This window comes from Myotis brandtii, unplaced genomic scaffold, assembly GCF_000412655.1.
Source record: "Myotis brandtii unplaced genomic scaffold, ASM41265v1 scaffold17, whole genome shotgun sequence".
In the NCBI taxonomy this organism is placed as follows: Eukaryota; Metazoa; Chordata; class Mammalia; order Chiroptera; family Vespertilionidae; genus Myotis; species Myotis brandtii.
Window position 1 is genome coordinate 2,431,086 of NW_005356259.1, and position 23,746 is coordinate 2,454,831.

The window sequence follows — 23,746 nt, forward strand, 5'->3', positions numbered from 1 at the left end:
CAGAGGAAACTTTGCTTTTAAAGGGCTCCTGTGATAGGGCAGACTTATCTGATATCTCCTTACTTTAACTCTCCCATAAATAGTATAGTTTTTAGGGAATTAATTGCATCTACAAAATCCCTCATAGCAGTGCCTAAGTTAGTGTTTCATTGAATAACAGAGGTGTGTGTACTCTAGCGGCCAGGAGTCTTGGGGTGTATCTTACAATTCTGCTTATTACAATGTACAGGTATCAGGTTATTTTCTAACAAATTATTTCAAATGCAACAGTGAAGTCTTTCTGAAAATCACTGAGAAGTTGGAAAAGCTTCCCAAATTGCCTATCCTATTTTGTGGCAACCTACTCAGTATTCATCATGGATTGTTTTGTTTCTTAAAGTAATGCAAGTTTTTCTTTGCTGTATAAGCGAAATACAGGTATACAGGTTGGGTTTCAGATCACCATCCTATATAATAAAGAGGTAATATGCAAATTGACCATCACTCCAACACACAAGATGGCCACCCCCATGTGGACACAAGATGGCCGGCAGGAGAGGGCAGTTGTGCGCGATCAGGCCTGCAGGGGAGGGCAGGTGGGAGGGACCAGGCCTGCAGGGGAGGGCAGGCACCCCCATGTGGACACAAGATGGCCGGCAGGAGAGGGCAGTTGTGGGCAACCAGGCCAGCAGGGGAGAGCAGTTGGGGGCAAATAGGCCTACAGGGGAGGCCAGTTAGGGGCAATCAGGTTGGCAGGGGAGGCCAGTTAGGGGGGACCAGGCCAGCAGGGGAGGGCAGTTAGGGGTAATCGGGCCAGCAGGGAAGCAGTTTGGTGTTGATCAGGCTGGCAGGGGAGTGGTTAGGGGGTGGTCAGGTTGGCAGGCAGAAGCAGTTAGGGACAAGCAGGCAGGCAGGCAGGCGAGTGGTTGGGAGCCAGCAACGGTCCAAGATTGGAGAGGGTGTAGGCTGGGCGTAGGGACACACACACACACACACACACACACACACACACACACTTCCTCCCCCCGTGCACAAATTTCGTGCATTGGGCCTCTAGTAATTAAGTATTGCAGTAAAGCAAGTATCACGATAAGTCAAGTTGTAACTTTTTTACTGGTAGAGAGTCTTACTTTCAATTTGTAAAAAACACAACACCTGTGAAGTGCAATAAAACTAGGGATGTGTGTATTTTCTGTTTCACCAGAATCAGGCTTTGATAACATGGCATCCTTATTGGTTTGGAAGTAAATTCCCAGAACATCTCAGATCCACAATCATAATTCAGGCAGTGGAATCTCTGTGTGCCTGTAGGCAAATTATATTTTTCTTCTCTTCCTTCAGCTGATAAATGGGCATAATGAAAATTTAGTTGTCAAGAATGAGGTAACAGGTGGTTATAATTAGCTGTTGATAATTACGCTTCTTCTGTTATTAGGAATACTAGTGTTCCCTGAGCAATTGGTCATTTTTTAATAAAGTTATGCCTCTCCTCCCTTCCCTTTACATTGATGAGATTAGTTAAGAGTAAATTATATACTTAAGTGGTAATGAATAATAGGAAGTTATATGGGAGAATGTACAATGGTTGTGAAAATTTATAATATAAAAAAATCATCTAAAATTATTTCTGATTGGGCTTTGGAATTATTTTTGTGATTTTGTTAGTAGCCTTTATATGTATTTTTACTCTCTGGGTAGTTTAAAATACTAGTGGGCTTGAATTTAGATTTGTTGTGTATAACTCCAATACAATCAAGTGGGAATTTGCCTATATTTGAGGATTAACACAGGAGAAGTGGGCATAACATTGGAGAGCATATTTGAATGTTAATAGTCAAAGTTGTGAAAAGTATTTTGTATTTGACAAATATTTTGTTTTTAAAATTCCACTTGTTAGTAAGGGCTCACTTTTATAGGTGTACTTAAATATAGAGACTGTGTTTGAACAATTACATGTACTCAATTTGCTTAAACTACCTTTCAGTAGAATTCAATGTGGATTCATGGAAAACTACTAAGTGATTATGATTAATCATTGCTTCTCAGACTTTAGGATACGTAGAATTCCTAGTGAGATTGTTAAAACATAGATTCTTGGGTCTCATCCTCAGGATTCTGACCAAGTGTGCCTTGGAGGATGCTAAGAACTTGGATTTGTAACAATCTCAGGCAGTGCTGGCAGTCGAAATAGTTTGAGTTGTACTGCACTAGATGTTTAATTTGTGAGAATGATCAGACTTTGGAAATTAACAGGTTAATTCTTTGGGCTAGGGGTATTTTCTTTGTGTTTTATGTTTCTTTGAACATTATAACTTAAAATTACAAATTATGCTTTGTTGTATTACTTTATATCTAGGGGCTAATGGGCAGGATTTAGCCAATTAAGGAATATTTTTCATATTGTTTTACTACTACTATTGATATTTGCTGTTTTATCCTATATAATAAAAGCCTAATATGCTGTGTCTGGTCGTCCGGTCGGTCATTCAACCAATCAAGGTGTAATATGCTAATGGTATGCTAAGGCCACTCAATTGCTTGCTATGACATGCACTGACCACCAGGGGGTAGACGCTCCAACCGGTAGGTTAGCTTGCTGCTGGGGTACAGCCGATCCCCAGCTGGCTAACCTCTCGCATCTTTCCCTGGCCCCAATCATGCACCAGTGGGTCCCTCGGCCTGGCCTGCGCCCTCTCGCAATCTGGGCTGAGGGACTTCCCCACCCCCACCCCAGTCCTCAGTGCATGAATTTCATGCACCGGGCCTCTAGGTGTAGTAATAAGCTTTAATAACATTTTACCTGAGAAATTAAATCACAGTAAAATTGCTTGAATAGTTGAAGATTTTTACCTGAAAAATAATTTGTAATTGTGGTAGATAACTACTATTTTTCTTTGTTTCTAGGCAGTACTTAATTTTCCTAAATATTGTGAACCCGTGGTTAAAGGAGAAGGTAACTATATAATTTTATCTATTAACTTTAAAAAAACTTTTTATAAGCTCTAAATTATTGAAATTTTCTTCATTTTGGGTAGCAGGTGAACGTGATACTCGCAAACTCTGGAGAAATATCGAACCTCATTTGAAGAAAGCCATGCAGACTGTTTATCTCAGGGAAATATCAAGGTAACTTTTTGTTTAGTATGTTTATGTCTTTTATTTGGTTAGTTATTGTACAGTTTTCCTTCACCTTCTTCACATTGGAAAAAACTAGAGGTTTGAATTACTTCTTGATTTTTGGGGAAGGACAGACAATTTTTAACCAGAATGCTACACACTTTGGAACAATTGCAAAATGTAAAATATCTGGGTAGGTACAACAAAATCAATTTTAGCCTTTTAAAAATATATTTATGTGAGATATTTGAATGGTATGAAAATTTGATTATTAAAGAAATATGTAAATCAAATCAAATCTACATTTGTCTTTTATTAGAATTTCATAGTAATGAAACTGCTCAGGTGATAGGGTGGCACATAGTGTAGTGGGAAGTACATGGTTTTGATTTCCAGCTCAGCCATTTTTTGTCTTATGGGGTCTGAGCAAGTCACTTAAAAATGCCAGTCCTGCCCAGCTGGCATGGCTGGGCATGGTCATGGTTTGATTCCCGGTCTCACACCCATCTTTACCCTTTTCACTCTTTCTAACAACATATAATTTCTGGTCTATCCTCTGCATATATATATATATTTCTCTGTATCTTTAAAAAAAATTTCAAATATGTACATATGTGTGCTACTTCCCTTTGCAATTAATATATGGTCTGTAATATGTTTTTTTCACAGAAAGGTATAGAGCACAGAAATAAGCATTGCTAATCTGACCTCCTGCCTAATTGAAGCATTTTGAAAACCTTTTTTTTTAATGAGTGACTTACACCCATTTGTATTTATTGATATAAAGTATATTTGTTTTATTAACTTTGTCGTGTTAATTTGCTAAATTCCTTTAATAATCATTTTCTTTGTCATTTTTGAAAAAAATTGTTGGTTGTTAGGATAGTTTGCATTTTTACTCCAAGTGGTTACTTTTCTAGTCATATTATATATAACTAGAGGCCTGGTGCCCGGATTCGTGCACCGGTGGGGTTGCTCGGCCTGTCCTGCAGTGGGGTTCCTTGGCCTGGCCTGCAGGGATCGGGCCGAAACCAGCTCTCCGACATCCCCTGAGGATTCCCAGATTGTGAGAGGGCGGTTCTTGTGTGACACACCCCGGAATCGGGCTCCCTCCTTTCTGGTTCCGGTGCATCACCCAAGAACCACAGCTGCAAAGTCACCGCAGCTCTGCAGCTCCTGCGTTGAGCATCTGCACCTTGGTGGTCATTGTGCATCTTAGCTCCCAGTCGGAGTGTCTGCCCCCTGGTGGTCGTGCTACTTCCCTTTGCAATTAATATATGGTCTGTAATATGTTTTTTTCACAGAAAGGTATAGAGCACAGAAATAAGCATTGCTAATCTGACCTCCTGCCTAATTGAAGCATTTTGAAAACCTTTTTTTTTAATGAGTGACTTACACCCATTTGTATTTATTGATATAAAGTATATTTGTTTTATTAACTTTGTCGTGTTAATTTGCTAAATTCCTTTAGTAATCATTTTCTTAGTCATTTTTGAAAAAAATTGTTGGTTGTTAGGATAGTTTGCATTTTTACTCCAAGTGGTTACTTTTCTAGTCATATTATATATAACTAGAGGCCTGGTGCCCGGATTCGTGCACCGGTGGGGTTGCTCGGCCTGTCCTGCAGGGATCGGGCTGAAACCAGCTCTCCGACGAGGATTACCAGATTGTGAGAGGGCAGTTCTCGTGTGACACACCCCGGAATAGGGATCCCTCCTTTCTGGTTCCGGTGCATCACCCGAGAACCACAGCTGCAAAGTCACCACAGCTCTGCAGCTCCTGCGTTGAGCATCTGCACCTTGGTGGTCATTGTCATTGTGCATCTTAGCTCCCAGTCGGAGTGTCTGCCCCCTGGTGGTCATTGCACATCATAGCTACTGGTCGAACAATTGCTTAGGCTTTTACATATATATTAGAGGCCCAGTGCATGGGATTCATGCACTGATGGGGGGTGTGGCCTAGGGGATTGGCCCACTGCGGAAGCGCCCACTTATCCCAGTTAGTCGAGGGGTGCTCCCACAGTGGGAGCGCACTGACTACCAGGGGGCAGCTCCTGCATTGAGCGTCTGCCCCTTGGTGGTCAGTGTGCGTCATAGCAACTGGTTTACTGGTCATTCTGGTCGTTACACTGTTTGGCCCCTGGATTTTTATTATATAGGACTAGAAGCCCAGCGTGCGAAATCTGGTGCCCGGATTCGTGCACCGGTGGGGTTGCTCGGCCTGTCCTGCAGGGATCGGGCTGAAACCAGCTCTCCGACGAGGATTACCAGATTGTGAGAGGGCAGTTCTCGTGTGACACACCCCGGAATAGGGATCCCTCCTTTCTGGTTCCGGTGCATCACCCGAGAACCACAGCTGCAAAGTCACCACAGCTCTGCAGCTCCTGCGTTGAGCATCTGCACCTTGGTGGTCAGTGTGTGTCTTAGCTCCCAGTCGGAGTGTCTGCCCCCTGGTGGTCATTGCACATCATAGCGACTGGTCGAACAATTGCTTAGGCTTTTACATATATACTAGAGGCCCAGTGCATGGGATTCATGCACTGATGGGGGTGTGGCCTAGGGGATTGGCCTGCTGTGGAAGCACCCACTCATCCCAGTTAGTCAAGGGGTGCTCCCACTGTGGGAGCGCACTGACTACCAGGGGGCAGCTCCTGCATTGAGCGTCTGCCCCTTGGTGGTCAGTGTGCGTCATAGCAACTGGTTGACCGGTCGTTCTGGTCGTTACACTGTTTGGCCCCTGGGTTTTTATTATATAGGACTACAAGCCCAGCGTGCGAAATCACATGTCCCTGCCCACCAGCGTGGCCTCACCGTGCTCGCAGCCCCACCCACCCGCGCCAGTGTTTGGTCATTACAGCGTTAGGGCCACATGCCTTTTATAATATAGATAGATGCCCTCCCTTTTTTCTCACAATGTGGCATAAAGGAGCAGTAAGACTTTGCAGTAGTATAGTAGAGAAATAGCATTCTAAGATTGGTGATATCTACTTATCCATTTGAAAGTGCTCAAATTGCTACAAGTTAAATGATTCGTTCATTTCTCCCCCCTCCAATATCCTTGACCCCCTTCACCTATGTAAAATAAATTTTACTAAATTAAAAAATAATAACCACATATATCATATTTCCTAATTGAGATTAAATACTTGGGATAAGCAGAATAAAGTCATAGAAGGCTAGATCCTGACTTAAGCTGTTTTTGTTGAAATGTATGTTTTATATAACTTTTATAAGCAGTTTGTACAATTATGAAATATGAATTCAACCTGGTTTATCTTAAAATTCTAGCCTATTCTGTGGCAATTAATACAACTACTGTGACTCTGACTCATTTCTGGAAATTGATATTTATTTAGAACATGGAATGACGTTTTAGTCAGGCAGATCTCAATTGAAACGTTGGTTCCACCACTTAGAGCAGTGGTTCTCAACCTTCTGGCCCTTTAAATACAGTTCCTCATGTTGTGACCCAGCCATAAAATTATTTTTGTTGCTACTTCATAACTGTAATGTTGCTACTGTTATGAATCGTAATGTAAATATCTGATATGCAGGATGGTCTTAGGCGACCCCTGTGAAAGGGTCATTCTACTGCCAAAGGGGTCGAGACCCACAGGTTGAGAACCACTGACTTAGAGGCTTGCAGCCTTTGCAAATTAGTTAACCTCTTTGACTCAGTTTTGCCATTTGTAAAAAAAGAAAAGAAATACAGTTTATGAGTAATAAAAGGGATATATTAAGGGATATGGTTCATAGTAAACATTTAGTAAATATTATAGTCTCTTCTTTTCCCATTAAAGATGGTCAGTTTTTCCCTGGTTGTCCTTTGAGAGTTAAATAATAACATTAAACGGGTAAGTACTATATAAGAAAATCTTATGACTTTAAACTATCTCAAAGGAATGTGAAAATGCCTTCTAGTCTGAAGCACCATCAACTCTAAATGCTCTATTTTGAAAGTCAGCTTGTTAAGACTAGGTTTGCTCTTCCCATAGGTTACTAGTAGCCTATCAAAATTTCCTACTTGCTGTATTCCCAGAATTTTCAACTATGCTTATAGATTTGAAAAAATATATATTTTGATTTAATATATTTAATTGTTCTGATCTGGCATTTACTTTTAAATTAGCATTTTTAAGAGCTTTTTAAGAGACTTAGAGCTGGAGAGGGTCCTTACAGATCATTGATTGCATCTAATTACCTTATTTTTTTTGTCACCTGAGGACATGCTTTTTTTTTTTTTTAAGAGGGGAAGGGAGGGAGAGCGAGAGAAAGAGATGGATAGATTGCCTCCCACACACTCCCCAACTGGGGATCAAACTGGTACCTTTTGGTGTATGGCATGACGCTCCAACCAACTGAGCCACACTGGCCAGGGCTAATTGCCTTATTTTTTGATGAGAAGGTTATTGATTTATTCAAGGTCATAGAGCTAAAACTTTGGTCTTCCAGGACAGTATTTACACTATGGTGTGTTCCTTATGAATTTGATTTGACATATCATAATTACTTCATAGTCTTAATATTTGGGGCTGTTGAATAGTTTTCATTACAAGTAAGATCAGAGTGGGACCATTGAAATACCATGAACTCTGCAGATATCTACAAGGCTTCAGTTCTTAGCTCCAGTACTGACTGACTGAGTATCCTGGGGCAACTTAACTTGTAGGCCTTGGTTTTCTGATACAGTGATACTTATTTTAACACATTGTGGACAGATCATGAGAATTCGCATGTTTTCTGTTCTAAGGCTTGTGGCCAATCACGAGAATTCTTTATATATATATATTAGAGGCCCGGTGCACGAAATTCGTGCACTGGGGACAGAGGGGTCCCTCAGACTGGCCTGAACCTTCTCACAGTCTGGGGCCACTTGGGGGATGTCTGCCTGCCGGCTAAGACCCAGTCCCCCCAGGGATCGGGCCTAAGCTAGCAGTCCAGGGGGATTGGGCCTAAGCCTGCAGTCGGATATCCCTCTCACAATCCGGCATCCCTCACTCCTTACCGCTCGGCTCACCACTCGGCTTGCTGCTCCTAAGCACTGCCACGGAGGTGGAAGAGGCTTCCACCACCTCAGCTGTGCTCGCCAGACATGAGCCTGGCTTCTGGCTGAGTGCCGCTTCCCCTGTGGGAGCGCACTGACCACCAGGATTTATTTATTTATTTATTTATTTATTTATTTATTTATTTAAGAGGCCTGGTGCACGAAATTCGTGCACTGGGGACAGAGGGGTCCCTCAGACTGGCCTGAACCCTCTCACAGTCTGGGACTACTTGGGGGATGTCCGCCTGCCAACTAAGACCCAGTCCCACCGGGGATCGGGCCTAAGCTAGCAGTCCGGGGGGATCGGGCCTAAGCCTGCAGTCGGATATCCCTCTCACAATCCGGCATCCCTCACTCCTTACCGCTCGGCTCACCACTCGGCTCGCTGCTCCTAAGCACTGCCACGGAGGTAGAAGAAGCTCCCACCACCTCAGCTGTGCTCGCCAGACATGAGCCTGGCTTCTGGCTGAGTGGTGCTTCCCCTGTGGGAGCGCACTGACCATCAGGGGCAGCTCCTGCATTGCACATCATAGCGACCAGTCATTCTGGTCATTCCGCCGTAATCGTCAGTTTGGCTTTTATTATATAGATATATTTTATTGATTTTTTACAGAGAGGAAGGGAGAGGGATAGATAGTTAGAAATATCGATGAGAAAGAAACATCGATCAGCTGCCTCCTGCAATCCCCTACTGGGAATGTGCCTGCAACCAAAGTACATGCTTTTGACCAGAATCGAACCTGGGACCATTCAGTCCGCAGGCCGACGCTCTATCCACTGAGCCAAACCAGTTAGGGCACGAGAATTCTTTAAAAAGATATTAGCTTGTAAGAACATGTAATAAATAACTTCAAAATGCAATGGGTATTTAATTTTAAAGCGTGCATTTAACATTCTATTGTACTCGTTCAATAGAAACTTATCTGGCCCCTGGGTAAAGCTAGCAATAAAACTACTGGTCTGCAATGTGTTAAGATATTGTTACTGAGTTTAGAAATAGTGTATAACAATTTTATCTCATATGGTAACTGGAACATTGGGAGTTTTATTGAATGACAGATGATATTATTTGTTTGTTGGTACTTTTTGATAGCTTTACAATTGTGATCAGAGGAAAAGAGACTTAAGAAAATTAACATTTGGAAATCTATATATATAAAAGCCTAATATGCAAATTGTCCCCTTGGGAGTTCAACCGGGAGTTCGATCGCTCGCTACGATGTGCACTGACCACCAGGGGGCGGCACAGAACGAAGTAAGGCACTTGCCTGCAGCTGGATTCTGGGGAAGGGAGGCCCTGGTGGCCCTGATCGCCAGCCAGACCTAGGGACCCTACCTGTGCTTGAATTTCGTGCACTGGGCCTCTAGTTGATATATAAGATACATTGTTCTAATGTACACTTTATGATTCCATAGAGTATAAACATGTATATTGCATATATATATTGTCTTGTTTATAGGGAAATTGAATTTATTTTGTCAATAATAAATTTTAGTTTTTCTAGGACTCTGTTTTAAGTATGGTATTTTGATGTAGTATTTTTTCAAACCCTTAATTTCTGTTTTCTTTTAGTTCACAATGGGAAAAGCTACAGAAAGATGACACAGATCCAGGACAACTGGAAGGTATGAAGGAAGTATTGAGACAGTTACCAGAAACCCTATTTTATTACTAATAATTAAGATACTAAAGTTAATACCACAGATAACATTAATCAGTAGTGTTATAAAAATAAATTTACTTTTTAAGCTATAGTGATATTTTAATTGATTTTCCTTTAAGTGAAACTCTAATATGAGGAAGTAAAGTTTGTATACCAGTTTTCTGAATGTTGGATTGTATCATGTGAAAATCAAGCAGTTTTTATTTTATTAAATGCTTTTGTTAAAACAATTACATTACATAATTTCATCTCAGTATGTATGTATTTCATGAGTTTTAATGAATAAAATTCAAATTTATGTTAACCCAGTTTGTAGGATACATTTCAGTTGACTATGTTTTAAAAGCTTTGTGCTTTTGTTTTCTTTAAAGAAATTATTACTTTGGATTTATCCCAATAGAACAGCTTTTACTTAAAAAATAAGCAGATACTTAAAATATTATTTAAAAAATAGATCAGTGCCTAGTAGTTGGGGGAACTGGTATGAAATGAAATGAAATGGTGCTGAGATTCTGTTTTGCCTGTTTTGGTTTCTCAGTGCTCCTGATGCTATACAAGTGATTTTTAGTTGTGTGTTTTAATGGAAAGAAATAGATGTTAGAGTTAGAAAATCTACAATAATTGGTTGACATTACTCCCTAACTGTGTGATCTTGAGTCCAACTTAGTGTCCTCATCTAAAAAATGGGAAGAATATCTAGCTTTAAGTTATAGCAAATTCAGAGATGCTTAAGTAAAGTACCTAGCACAGTGTCTGACATATACTGTATTTTCATTAACTATCAGATTCCTTATTTCCTTGTAAAAATCAGTGCTGCCTGAGTGACCCAGTTGTTTTATTTATCCATTCATTCAGTTATTTCATTTGTGAAAGGCACTCAGATAAAAAAAGAAAAAAAAAAGGAAAAATTAGACATGGCTCTTTCAGTGAACAATATAGCTTGGTAAGAAATATAATTTTAGTATAATTAACTGTTCAATCCTATATAATAAAAGCCCAATATGCAAATCGACCAAATGGCAGAACCACTGGTGGAACGACTGGTTGCTATGACGCGCACTGACCACCAGGGGCAGGCACTTAACACAGGAGCTGCCCCCAGCCCACAGGCCCCAGGCCAGCCAAGGCAGGTGCCAGCAGGGGCGGGGAGGCCTCCCCCCACAGATCGGCCCTGATCACCGGCCAGGTCTAGGGAGCCTACCCATGCATGAATTTCGTGCATCAGGCTTCTAGTTTTAAATACATTTGTTATTTTTTAAACTTACTGACTGGTTGCTATGATGCTCACTGACCACCAGGGGGCAGACGCTCAATGCAGGAGCTGCCCCCTGGTGGTCAGTGCACTCCCACAGGGGGTGTGCTGCTCAGCCTGAAGCGGGCTCACGGCTGGCGAGTGCAGCTGCTATGGTGGGAGCCTTTCCCAGCTCCGCAGTAGTACTACCGAGCTGTAGCCGCAGGCGCCAGCAGGCCGGGATGAGCCCGAGTGGCGCCTGGCCCCGATTCAGGCTCCTCCCTGGCCGCCTGCCGCTTGGCGCACTGCTTCATCCCCCCAAGAGATCCTGGACTGCAAGAGGGATGTCCGCCTGTCAGCTTAGGCCTGATCCCAGTGCTGTTCTCTGTAGAAGGCAGTCAATCTGAATAACTCAGTGACTCAGAAGCACAGAGAACTCAGGATGAGCCTGCCTCCGCGCTTGACTCATCCACTCAATGGTGTTTGCAGGACAGACCATGGTGGCCCAGCCCGTGCACATGCAGCAGCTGCTGAAGCTCAAGCAGCAGGCTCTGCAGCAGCAGAAGGCCATCCAGCCACAAACCGGCAGGCGGACATCCCCTGAGGGATCCTGGACTGCAGGAGGGCACAGGCGGGACTGAGGGGAACACCTTGCCCCCAAGTGCACGAATTTTGTGCACTGGGCCTCTAGTGTAATTATAAGTAATGGTTATAGATATAAAGTTATGTGGGCCATAAGTGGGGAAAAAAAGCACCCCACAAACTAGGAATTCAGAGTAGAGAGATTTTTCTAATTTGGTGTGATAGAGGAGCATCAAGGGAAGGTTTAATGGAGAGTGTGGCTTTGAAGGGCAGGTTGGGTAGCATTTAGACCAGAAACTTTACGCTCAAAGAGTAGGTCATTTTGACTAGATAATGTGGTATGAAAGTAAAAAGATAAGAGATGAAAATAAAAGAGATACTTAAAATCTAATGGTAGCCTGTTAAATACCTTCATGAAAGTTTTTTGTTGTGTAGGTCTCTCAGCATATACTCATGTGGAACTTCCTTATTACTCTAAGTTTATTTTAATTGCTGCATACCTTGCTTCATATAATCCATCAAGAACTGACAAGAGGTTCTTCCTTAAGGTAATAATTACGTCTTTTTACTTTATTTTTGAAGATCCCACGAATAGTTTGAAATTTCTCAATATCTAAATTTCTAAGGGTCAGAGATTAGAATAAGAGATTGCTAAATATGTATTTAGGATTCATCCTCTAAGGCTTTAAATTAAGATCAAAACCTGAATGGGAAAAATAGTTTCAAGGAAGAGCTCAGGTATATCATAGGTGATAATTCTATATTTTAAAAATGCATAAGGATTTGTTTAAAGTATGAGAGATGGGAATAATTTTAAGGAAACTAACTTCTTTGTTGTTGTTCTGAAGCTCCTGCTGTAGTGTCATGCACTCATACATCATTATCCAGGATATTCAGGAACCTCTTCTGCATATACATTAACTGAATAAATCCCATTTTAGAATTATGTTCTTTTTGAAAAAATATAATATGCAATTTTATTTATTATTAAATGTACTTGTAATAAGCTTTTATATATTTATTTTTGCCTACCTCTCCCTCCAGTCTTTTGTTTCATGAGGACAAGGACCACATTAAGTTCTTTTAGGAAGTATCACTATTTTATTTTAAAAGCTTCTTCTTTACATACCAAAGTAATCTATACATACGAAATCTAAGTCAAATCAAGGCTAAAATATGTTGATATTTTAAAGTGATATTTTAGGTGGGAAAGTAGAATAAAATAAAATAAAAGCCTAAGATACATAAATTAGTGTTATCTATCTGTGCCATTTTGTAAACAAATTATGTTTTTGTTTTTATGGAATACTATCTTTATTTTAATCTTAAAAATTATTTTCCTTAATTGTAGCATCATGGGAAAATCAAGAAAACCAATTTTCTAAAGAAACATGAAAAGGTATTTTCATTTTAATTTCTCTAATGGGAAAAACTCATGAATTTAGGACACTATGGGAAGTGGATAAATTCATACCTTTATTAGTCATGTGGATATAAGAAGTTACTTTTATTGCTATGGTACCATTATAATATTGTACTAATATTCTGTTATGCTGAATACAGTGATTGAAGGGCACATTCAAGGGAACTGGTACTAGAGATGAAAAAGTCTGTGTTTTAAACTTATATTTTCTCTAGCTGCTTTAAATAATTTACTCCTTTTCCTTTAGTGTTTTTAAAGTTTCACTGTGGTGTGCCTGGGATTGTGGAGGAATATCCTCACTCACCAGTTCCCTAAGGGAAGGAAGCACATCCATTCACCTCTGTATCTCAGCACTTGGTGATATTTGATAGATGCTTATTTAAAAATGAACAAATTTAATGAATGAATGAAGAAAATCAAAGAATGAACAAAAAGCTAAGATTTTATTTTTTAGACAAAATCAATTAAGAGATTTGAGAAGGGAGATATATGTGAGTCCTGCTGATGAGAGGACTGAAAGAGCTGGCACTTTAGACCATCTTTGTGGAATGAGTGGGTTTGTGCAAATCTAGGAAAAGGACGGTGTTGAGAGAGCAACTGCCATCATGAAGATGTCTCTAGTTCTAGATGAACTCTAGTTCTTCTGATGTTATTCTTAGAGATTTGACTTTGACTTTTATAGTAGTAGCCTCTTTGTCTTTCATTCATGTTGTTTTAAAATGTGAACTGTAAGTAATATTTTTAGAACTATTAATGTCGAAGAAATACATTTTCTAGTCTGTGGCACAAAGAGGAATGGTGAGATATAAGTGATAATTTCTAGGCTAGGAGTTAGGACCACGACCCTGCTTTTGGTTATGTACTATCTTGACAAATGACTTGGCTGTCGCTTATCATCTGGTTACAACAGTAAAATAGGGGTGATATTTAGGACGAGGCTGGATGACTTGTGAATCCTTTAGTATTTGTTGATGCTAAGTCAGAAAATCTTGAAGAAAATATTAAAGGATAAATTATGATTATATCAGGTAAAGTTTTTGTGTAGAGACTGCAAGTTGGATTTGTTAGCATCTTTGGGGAACTGTAAATATTGTGATACTGGGAATTTATAGTACAAAGAGTGAGTCCTCTGCTTTAAGAAGAAAATCCATTTTCTTTTTTCTTACAGACAAGCAATCATCTCCTTGGACCAAAACTGTTTCCACTAGATAGATTATTAGCAATATTATATAGTATCGTGGACAGCAGAGTTGCTCCAACAGCAAATATATTTTCCCAGGTAAGCTTTGTGATAGGCTGTTATCTATCATCTTTATCTTTATGGAATTTTTCAGGTAGAATAGTTGGTAGAGTTCCAGGCATTTAGAAAGGTTTGATCAGCATGAGTGAGTAATTTGGTCTAGGTAAGTAATTGAAAATTCCAAATCTTTAAGGATATCACAGAATTTGCATACAGGTATAACCGCATGATCAAAACAGTTTAATTTTCTATTTTTTTTTTCTTTTTATAATTAAGGAATTTTTAATTTAAACGATTATAATGATCTTGATGATTAAACAAAAGGCTTCATGATTATTGATGAAGTATAATATAAAAATATAATTTAATGAAAACAAAAATTTTAAAATTTTATTTGCAAGTAAGTAATATTATTCCTATTCCTCAAATAGACCTTTTAGGTTGACATGCATTTTTACAAAAATGCTCTTATCTTCAGAATGATTAAGTTCTCAAATTTTTCACTAGATGGCAGCAGTAGCATTAAAAATAGGAACCATGACATATTTAATAAAGTTAAGATTTTTTAGTTGCCATTTAAAAAAAGCTTAATTATTAAAAATATAGTCATAGTACATTTCTTATATGGTCCAGAAAAACAATCCTGATCTCATGGATATGAACGGGTAGAGGAGAAAGAAAATGTGACTAGTATTTATTGAAAAACAAAGTGACCTGACTTTGTTGCAATGTTGTTTTATGTATAAGTTTTTTAGGTTGAGAAATATGTAAATAATAGCATTTACATTTTTATTCACTGCAAACAAATTTGGTTCCTGAATGGATGTTAGACTTTGTAACCTAATATCTGGTGGAAACTTTTAATTCTTCACTCAAAGAAGCCTTTGAGAACCAAATATATATGTTCTCATTTAACTCAACATTTAAGTTAGATAATTTTTATGTCAGCATTTATAAAAAATTTTATATACCTTTACTGTGTTCTTGAAGAAAGGTAATGTAGTCAGTTATTAGGCTATGCATATAACTAGCTAAATAGGTAGGTAGATTGGCAACCCTAATGCCAATAGTTTAAAAAACCCAATTCAGTTTTAATCTGTATTGCAGGGAATTTTTTCCAATATATGTTTTAGAAATGCTTTGTCTGAAAATAAAGTAATTTTAATCAAACTTTACATTTTATTAGTAGCTTTCTACATACAACACATTTTATGTTTATTTTTGCTGCTGCAATAACTATGAAATAGGTATTATGATCTTTATCTTAAGGAATTGAGGCTTAGAGAGGTTAAATGTTGTTGCCAATCAATGTGGCACATGTAATTCTTTGAGAACTAAAGCCTGGGGAAGTGAGGTACTTCTAAATAGAGCAGGAAGGCATTTGTATCACATGTAATTGTACCTCAGGTACCCCAAAATTATCTTTGTGGAAGATACAAAGAAGAATGATCAATGGTTTTCCCTTTTAGAGAGCTTATAATTTATTTGTGGGGGGGGGTGGTGGTACAAATGTACATAAAAATACTGTATAGCTGTAAATGAATGCTAGTTAGTGCTGCTGAGAAATTTACAGCAGAGAGAGATCACTTCTGGATTGGGCATGAATATAGGAAGATGTCTTCATAGAAAAGGTGAAAAATGGAGCTGGGTTATAGAGAATGAGTAGGATTTTTTTTCTTTAAATATTTCTGATCTACATAGTGATCCATTTTTATTGTACAGAAATGAGAAAATGGGTAAATAAAAAGGAAAAATAATAGATAAAATTAGCTGACACCTTATTTCCAGTGGATAGAGTTTAGTAGACTAGAAATTTATGATGGGCAGGTAATATGACCAAAGGGAGAGGACCAGGAAAACCCACAAAATCTTTGTGACCTACACATTGGTTTAGTTGAAAGTGGATTATATTGTGGTAGTAGTAGCAGTCATTGTTAACAATCTAGTAAGTAGTACTACTGCCACCATCATCCATCTTACCTTGCTTTTTGGTATCTTACATAGGTAGGGCATTTTACATTTTATAGTCTTGTCACATACTAAGTTAATCTTTAAAGAAAAGGACCTGAAGCTCAGAATGCCTGAGAGATCTGCCCAAGGCTACATAGCAAAGCACTGGTAGCATCCAGACTTGAAGAGTTTTCCAGCAACAGGCTTTGATTAGAGAAACAATGTAGCCCAAATGCATCTTTATTTTTTAACCAAGTTAAATTGTTTTCCACCTTAACAACTATGAAATGCTTTTCAACCATAAACTTAAAACAATTTTTATTCATCTTCTCATTGCCAGTAATCAAAATGATAAATTTTGTATATTTAAAACATGGCTTAAATGAATTTGTGTTCATTTGATGTCAAATCACTTAGGACTTGATTTTGCTTTATTTCCATTTGTGATACAAAGGGTAGGGTGCTACAAATGGATGATGCATCTGACCCTAAAATATCTAACACAGTCAGGTTACATATATACTGTGTGTAAGAACAAAATGTGACAGAAATCACATCATAGGAAGGGTAATTCTCCCATATGCCTTTTCTTTTTCTTTCCATTGACTCCCAGTGACTTTTTCTGTTTTTCTCTCCTTTTATGCATCCATGAAAACTACTCTTGTCCATAGGAATGACAATTTGTATTTAACTTATGCACATATAATTTTTTAAGTGAAAAACAAAAGTATGACTTGTATTGGAAGTGCTTATTTGATATGAACACTAGATGGCAATATTGTTACATTACAGCTTTAAGATACACTCAGAAACAACCTGTTAATACTGTTTTTGATATTTAGAGAAAGCTGTTTGCTAATTTAACACATTGGTTTATTTGAATATAATAAAAATTATCTGGGGATATTTAATGGTATACATGTGCATGCTGTAAATGCTTTCATGAATAAAAAAAATTGGTAAAGTATTACGTTACATTAGAGCAGCTGTTCTCAACCTGTGGGTCGAGACCCCTTTGGGGGTCAAACGACCTTTTCACAGGGGTCGCCTAAGACCATCGGAAAACACATATATAATTACATATTGTTTTTGTGATTAATCACTATGCTTTAATTAAGTTCAATTTGTAACAATGAAATTGGGGGTCACCACAATATGAGGAACTGTATTAAAGGGTTGCAGCATTAGGAAGGTTGAGAACCACTGCACTAAAGGCCCAGTGCATGAATTCGTGGGTGGGGTTCCTCTGGGTGGCCTGCAGGGATCAGGCCGAAACCCGCAGTCCAACTCCGCCTGCAGCTCCTACCTGCCGCTCCTGCTTATCCTGGCACTACTTTGCCTGCTGCGGGCTCGTGCCCAATCAGTCCCAATCAGGAGAGGCTCATGCTGCCACAGTAGCGCTCACCAGCCATGAGCCTTGCATCTGGTGCCCTCCCAAGGGGAGTGGCCTGCGGGATCAAACTACTGTGCCTGCCACGGGCTCCTGCCCAATCAGTCTCAATCAGGAGAGGCTCATGCTGCCGCAGCAGTGCTCACCAGCCATGAGCCTTGCCTCTGGTGCCCTCCCAAGGGGAGTGGCCTGCGGGATCAAGCTGAAACCAGCTCTCCGACATCCCCCAAGGGGTCCTGGATTGCGAGAGGGTGCAGGCCAGGCTGAGGGACCCCACCGGTGCACTATCGGGTCAGGGAGCGACCATGAGAGGGCTCCAGGGTGTGTCCAGCCCATCTCAGTCCCAATCAGCCGGACCCCAGCAGCAAGCTAACCTATCGGTCAGAGCATCTGCCCCCTGGTGGTCAGTGCACGTCATAGCGACTGGTTGACCAGTTGACTTCGCACGTCATAGCGACTGGTCAACCACTTGACTTCTGCCCTCTGGTGATCAGTGCACATAATAGCAAGCAGTTGAGCAGCCTTAGCATATCATTAGCATATTACGCTTTGAGTGGTTGGTTGGTTCTGCTGTTCGGTCTATTTGCATATTACCCTTTTGTTATATAGGATGAGTGTTTTACATGTGGAAGTAAATTTCTTCTTACTGGCTGTAATGTGTTTATATGCAATGATTATTTTTTCTATTTATTTACTTTATATCACCTGTTTTAAGGCTTTATTTTTTAGTGATATGCTATTGTATAGCTTGATTTACCAGTTACATAATTATTTATAATTTTTCACATAACAGTTTGATCAGATGTTTTATATATGTTCAAAGTTCTCTTGAAGCAAAAGTTTATTTCCATTGCATTTCATTTAAATCTATTCTGTAACAAAGTTATAAAAATAGTAGTTTAAGGAAACTTTAAAGTTATTAAAATTGTAATTGAGAATAATAATCAAATTAATAGTATGTTGTTGGTATTCTGAATTTCAGTGTTCTTTATTAAATTTTGAATAAGATTCTACTCATTAACTTTAGTCTCAAAATGAGTAAAAGTATTAGTACATTTTACATTAGAATAATGCTCATATTTATTAAATTGAAATATGGTTTTTAAATTTTCTTAGATTTGAAAGAGAATTTAGCCTTATGCAATTTACTACAGTTTTGCAGTCATAATCATGGGTCGGCTTTAAATTTTTCATTCAAATAAAATAAATGTAGTTCCATCTACACATGAACTTTGTGAATGACAAAGCTTTAATTCTGGTATTTCCATTTATTTATTTTTTCCTCTCAGCATGGATAGAATATATAAGCTATACCATTTACATTCAGAAAATGGCAAAGATTATTACTTTGTAAACACTTTGATCAGATATGTTATTGAAGACCATTTATCATCTTTAAAAGAAATACTATTGAATTTCTTTAAGAAATTTGTTTGCAGACCTTTGGTTGACCTATTATATTTGTGTGATTTTCACTTACTTATCCTTGCCTACCCTCTCCATAATCTTGTAGTTCTACATGAAGGCAGTAGAAGATTCAGTTCTTTAAGACTGTCATCAAGTATATCACTTATTTTAAAATATTAAGCCATAGTGCTTTATCTTTTCCCAGATGATAAAATTATAAAGAGTTTATTTCTAAGATAATTGCTATAAGTTTCTAAAGTGACTTTGAAAAGGAGAATTATCTTTTAAAAAAATTAGGGATATTTAATTACATGTATGTATATCATGTAATTGTTGCATTTGATCAGTTAGTATTTTGAAAAATTATTTTTGAAAGCAATTCATTGAAATTCTATAATTTAGAAGTTTTAAAATAGTATAGTTATGATACTATCAGAAACAGTGTACATGGAATTAATATTAAAAATAGCTGGAGGAAGAGGAGCATAGTACCTTTAAAAAATAGTTTTTCATACTGTATTGACAATTTGCACTGTTTAGTAATTAATGTCTAGTTTCTGAATGGCTTCATATTTAGTTGTACATAATTTAATATGGAAAAATTAAATGTAAATGTCTTTATAAATTTAGTTTCATTTTTTAGAAGTATAAAAATCATTTTGGATTAAATTATAATATACAAATATGTTTTTTTAAATATACATTTCTATTTGTAATTTCTCTGCTCTTGAACTTAAATCATGATATTGGAATATATTTGGACTGTTTGATCAGTTAGTATTTTGAAAAATTATTTTTGAAAGCAATTTATTGAAATTCTATAATTTAGAAGTTTTAAAATAGTATAGTTATGATACTATCAGAAACAGTGTACATGGAATTAATATTAAAAATAGCTGGAGGAAGAGGAGCATAGTACCTTTAAAAAATAGTTTTTCATACTGTATTGACAATTTGCACTGTTTAGTAATTAATGTCTAGTTTCTGAATGGCTTCATATTTAGTTGTACATAATTTAATATGGAAAAATTAAATGTAAATGTCTTTATAAATTTAGTTTCATTTTTTAGAAGTATAAAAATCATTTTGGATTAAATTATAATATACAAATATGTTTTTTTAAATATACATTTCTATTTGTAATTTCTCTGCTCTTGAACTTAAATCATGATATTGGAATATATTTGGACTATTTTTGTTATATCCGTTTAATTTTCAGTTATGAATTGACTTGATCTTTTCTTAAAAAGGTTGTATTAATTCTAAAAGGTTGCATTTAGATAACCTGCACTCATTTGGATGTTGGTTTATGAGCCATACAGTATATATTTATTTAAATTAATTATTTTTATTTTTTCAAACAGAATTTATCATCAGTCAGAAAGAATGATAATTTTGTTATTTTATCTAGGAGGGTTTTTTAAGCAGGTGCTTCATCTCTACCGTAGCTGTAGGAAGATGTTTTAGTTGTGCTAAGGGCAGCCAAAATTTTATTCAACAAAAAAACAGGTTTTTGCCATTTTTTTTCTTTAAATATAGGTAGATGTATATTAAATTTATATACTTTCAATTTTTTAAAAGAAGGGATTTTGTGAATATTATTTAATTCAAAACTGTTTTAATATAAAATATTTTAATCTAATTCAAGCTTCAAAATTCAAAGTCATTGCTTAACCTTTTTCTCTAATTGGAATTAAATTTTTGTTTCTGTGCTTAAAATTTTACTTAAAAGATACTTATTAAGGGTCTACTATGTTCCAGGCTCTGTGTTGAGTAAAGAGAGTACAGTAGGTCCTTGGGTTACGTTGGCGCGACGTAACGTGATTTTCACCGTAAGTTGGAACCCACCTATATAAGCACCAACGTCACTCACATGGAGCACATGCACAGCAGTAATGAAGTGAAACAGTAAAAAAAAAAAAATTAAAAGAAAGATAATAATTCCTGACCTTTACTTGTGGTAAAGAAATAATAAAAAACATAAAGCACATATGTACATATCTTGAAATGACGGAACTTTTTTTTTTTTTAAATAAATAAATGGGAGATGGTGACATAACCATGAAAGGACGTATGTCGAGTCCGACGTAATCTGAGGACTGTCTGTACAAAAGTGAGGAGAATGCAGTTCCTCCCTCAAGGACCTTACAGTCAGTCTGTGGCTTCTACTGCCCTTCATTTGTATTGGGGTGGTTGCCAGGTTCTAGCTTGTACTAGAGTTGTTAGTAGTGCATGTGTGTATTTACTAGGAGGACATATATGCTGAAGGAACTGTTTTGAATACTTAAGTGAAAGCTAAAACTTAAAGTGAATAAATAAAAGTAGGATTTTTCTCATTGGTATTTCCTGTTATTTGATAATATAGGTATTTAAGTGTCGTCTTCTGAGTAAAATAACCTTTTTGTTGAATGTTTCCTTCTGACATGTCTTGAACTTAGTGTTGTGGATGGAGCATGATTGTTTGATACCTATGTCATAGCTAAATTATGCTAATTATCCATTATATTTAATTATAGCTAGTTAGCTATGTTTATTGGTATCTTAATTAAGAACTTAAGTTATGGACAGATAAGTAGTGTATTGTGCGTGGCCTGTTATAAACTAAGTGACTTTTACATAGTTACATGACTATACAGTAAGCCCTAGATTTTGCAGACCTCGATTTAATGGACTTCAGATTTAATGGATAAAATTTCCGGTCCGTATGTCATGTGTGAAAATTGACACCCTGTTAATTTTAAAATGGTTTTAACTAAGATTTGCTTATAATTAAATTAACAGGTTATTTTTTGTTATTTTTAACAAATTTTAGTGACTAGGCCTTATGTTGGAAAAACACTGTAGTAATTTCACCAATATAAATAAGTATTACATATCTACAACTCTAGTCTACATATTTAAACCCAAGACTCACCGCTCATAAACAATGTTCTGCAAATGATTAGCAAGTGTTCATGCCACATCACTTGCGGTAATTGGTTCTGTTGTCAAGTGGTGTGACTTTCTGCATCAGTTTTTAATGTGAGCTGGCGATGTACCCGTGTGTGCTAAGCCACACCCCAGCCGTGTACTCGAGGTGACTGGTGAATGCATGCATTTACTAGGTCCATTCAGTATAAATTAAAAATAACAGTAAAACATATAGAAAACTTCTGTGACATGAAACTTGTATTCTATACTTAATTTTAATTACACAAATGTATCTAAGTAAAAACAAGTAAATCAACTGATTTGTCAATATTTTAATGTACACATTAGGAATATCTACTTTATTATATAACTTTTGGCTTTAACAGATACCCACCCCCTTGCCCGAATTAGTCTGTTATATTAAGGTTTTACTATATTTCAAATACTTTATGATTAAATGTTATATTCATTATAGCACTCTTTCATACACAATATTTCAAACTACTTTTGATTTTTAACCAAAAGTACTTTAACCAAATAACTGATTTTACAGATTTCCTTTATAATTATAAAACCTCTTTGCCTTAAAAATTATTATAATACATAATATTATGGTTGATTTATATCTGTATATATAAAAGCCTAAGCGACCGAACGACTGGTTGACCAGTTGCTATGACGCGCACTGACCACCATGGGGCAGGTGCTCAGCACAGGAGCTGCCCCCTGGTGGTCAGTGCGTTCCCACAGCCAACCTCCCGTGGCCGGCCAACCTCCCGTGGTCCCTCCCCCAGGCCAGCTGCTCCCGAGCTGCCCCCTGGTGGTCAGTGCGCTCCCACGGCCAACCTCCCGTGGCCAGCCAACCTCCCGTGGTCCCTCCCCCTGGCCAGCTGCCCCTCCACCCCATTGGCCCCAATCGCTGGCCAGGCCGAGGGACCCCACCCATGCATGAATTCGTGCACCGGGCCTCTAGTTTTATAGTAGAGTAATAACATTTATCAAATGCTAGTTATATAGCATCAGAAATCATAGTTGATGATGAAATACTACCCAGTGCATATGAATTTGAATCTCATAAACACAAAGTGTAACATCCTAAAATCTAGCTATAATATATTCATATAAAGTGATTTGGATGTGAGGATTATCTTTATAGATATTAAAGTTGGTGAACAAATGGGACAGTTTTCCTAAAAATAAATTTCTTGGATACTAGAATATTAGAAAATGTGAAAAGCTATTTCTTCTTTTTCAATTTCCTTATGCTTTATTAGGCTTGTGCCAGCATTCCAGTGTGTCTATAATATCCAACTTAAGTGCTTGATGCTATTAAAGTAAATTATGTAAATCACAGAAAATATCTTGAATGCTAACATTTTCTAATAATCCGACTATGTTTTTTCCTAACCACAACTGCGACTGTGAGGCATTCCATTCCAAAGGTGATAAGGAAGCTTTACTTAATACCTACTTCTCTGACGAATAGGTTAGCAAGGGTGCTGTTTAACAGAGGCAGCCCTTTTCTAGCAGCAAAAAGCCATGATGCTCAGTCTCCTCTGGGGCAGTAAATTAGATTCTCAAACCTCCCACTGTCCCTGGTGTGGATGCATTACTATTCTGCCATCTTGTCACTATGCGGCAGGTGCCTGTTACAGGAGATTTTTAAACACTGTTTTGGGATGCTTCATATTTGAAAAGAGTAAAGTTGATCTATAATTTTTCCCTAATTGCACTTTTGTTGTAAAGGATATTAATATTAATCAGTAGAGGGCTGGTACATGAAAAATCATGCACTGGAAGGGGATTCCCT

The 23,746-nt window shown here is 37.7% G+C and overlaps 1 protein-coding gene across 2 annotated transcripts in view; it reads left to right on the top strand.

Annotated features, from left to right (window-relative positions):
* ORC5 (origin recognition complex, subunit 5) overlaps positions 1 to 23,746 on the top strand; it is a 128,831-nt gene that overhangs the window by 20,285 nt on the left and 84,800 nt on the right. For both annotated transcript variants that reach the window (XM_014536955.1, XM_014536956.1), the window contains exons 7-12: positions 2,884 to 2,932; positions 3,015 to 3,105; positions 9,713 to 9,765; positions 12,052 to 12,164; positions 12,968 to 13,015; positions 14,208 to 14,318. In XM_014536955.1, the coding sequence (XP_014392441.1) occupies positions 2,884 to 2,932; positions 3,015 to 3,105; positions 9,713 to 9,765; positions 12,052 to 12,164; positions 12,968 to 13,015; positions 14,208 to 14,318 (465 nt within the window). The remainder of the gene's footprint in view (positions 1 to 2,883; positions 2,933 to 3,014; positions 3,106 to 9,712; positions 9,766 to 12,051; positions 12,165 to 12,967; positions 13,016 to 14,207; positions 14,319 to 23,746) is intronic.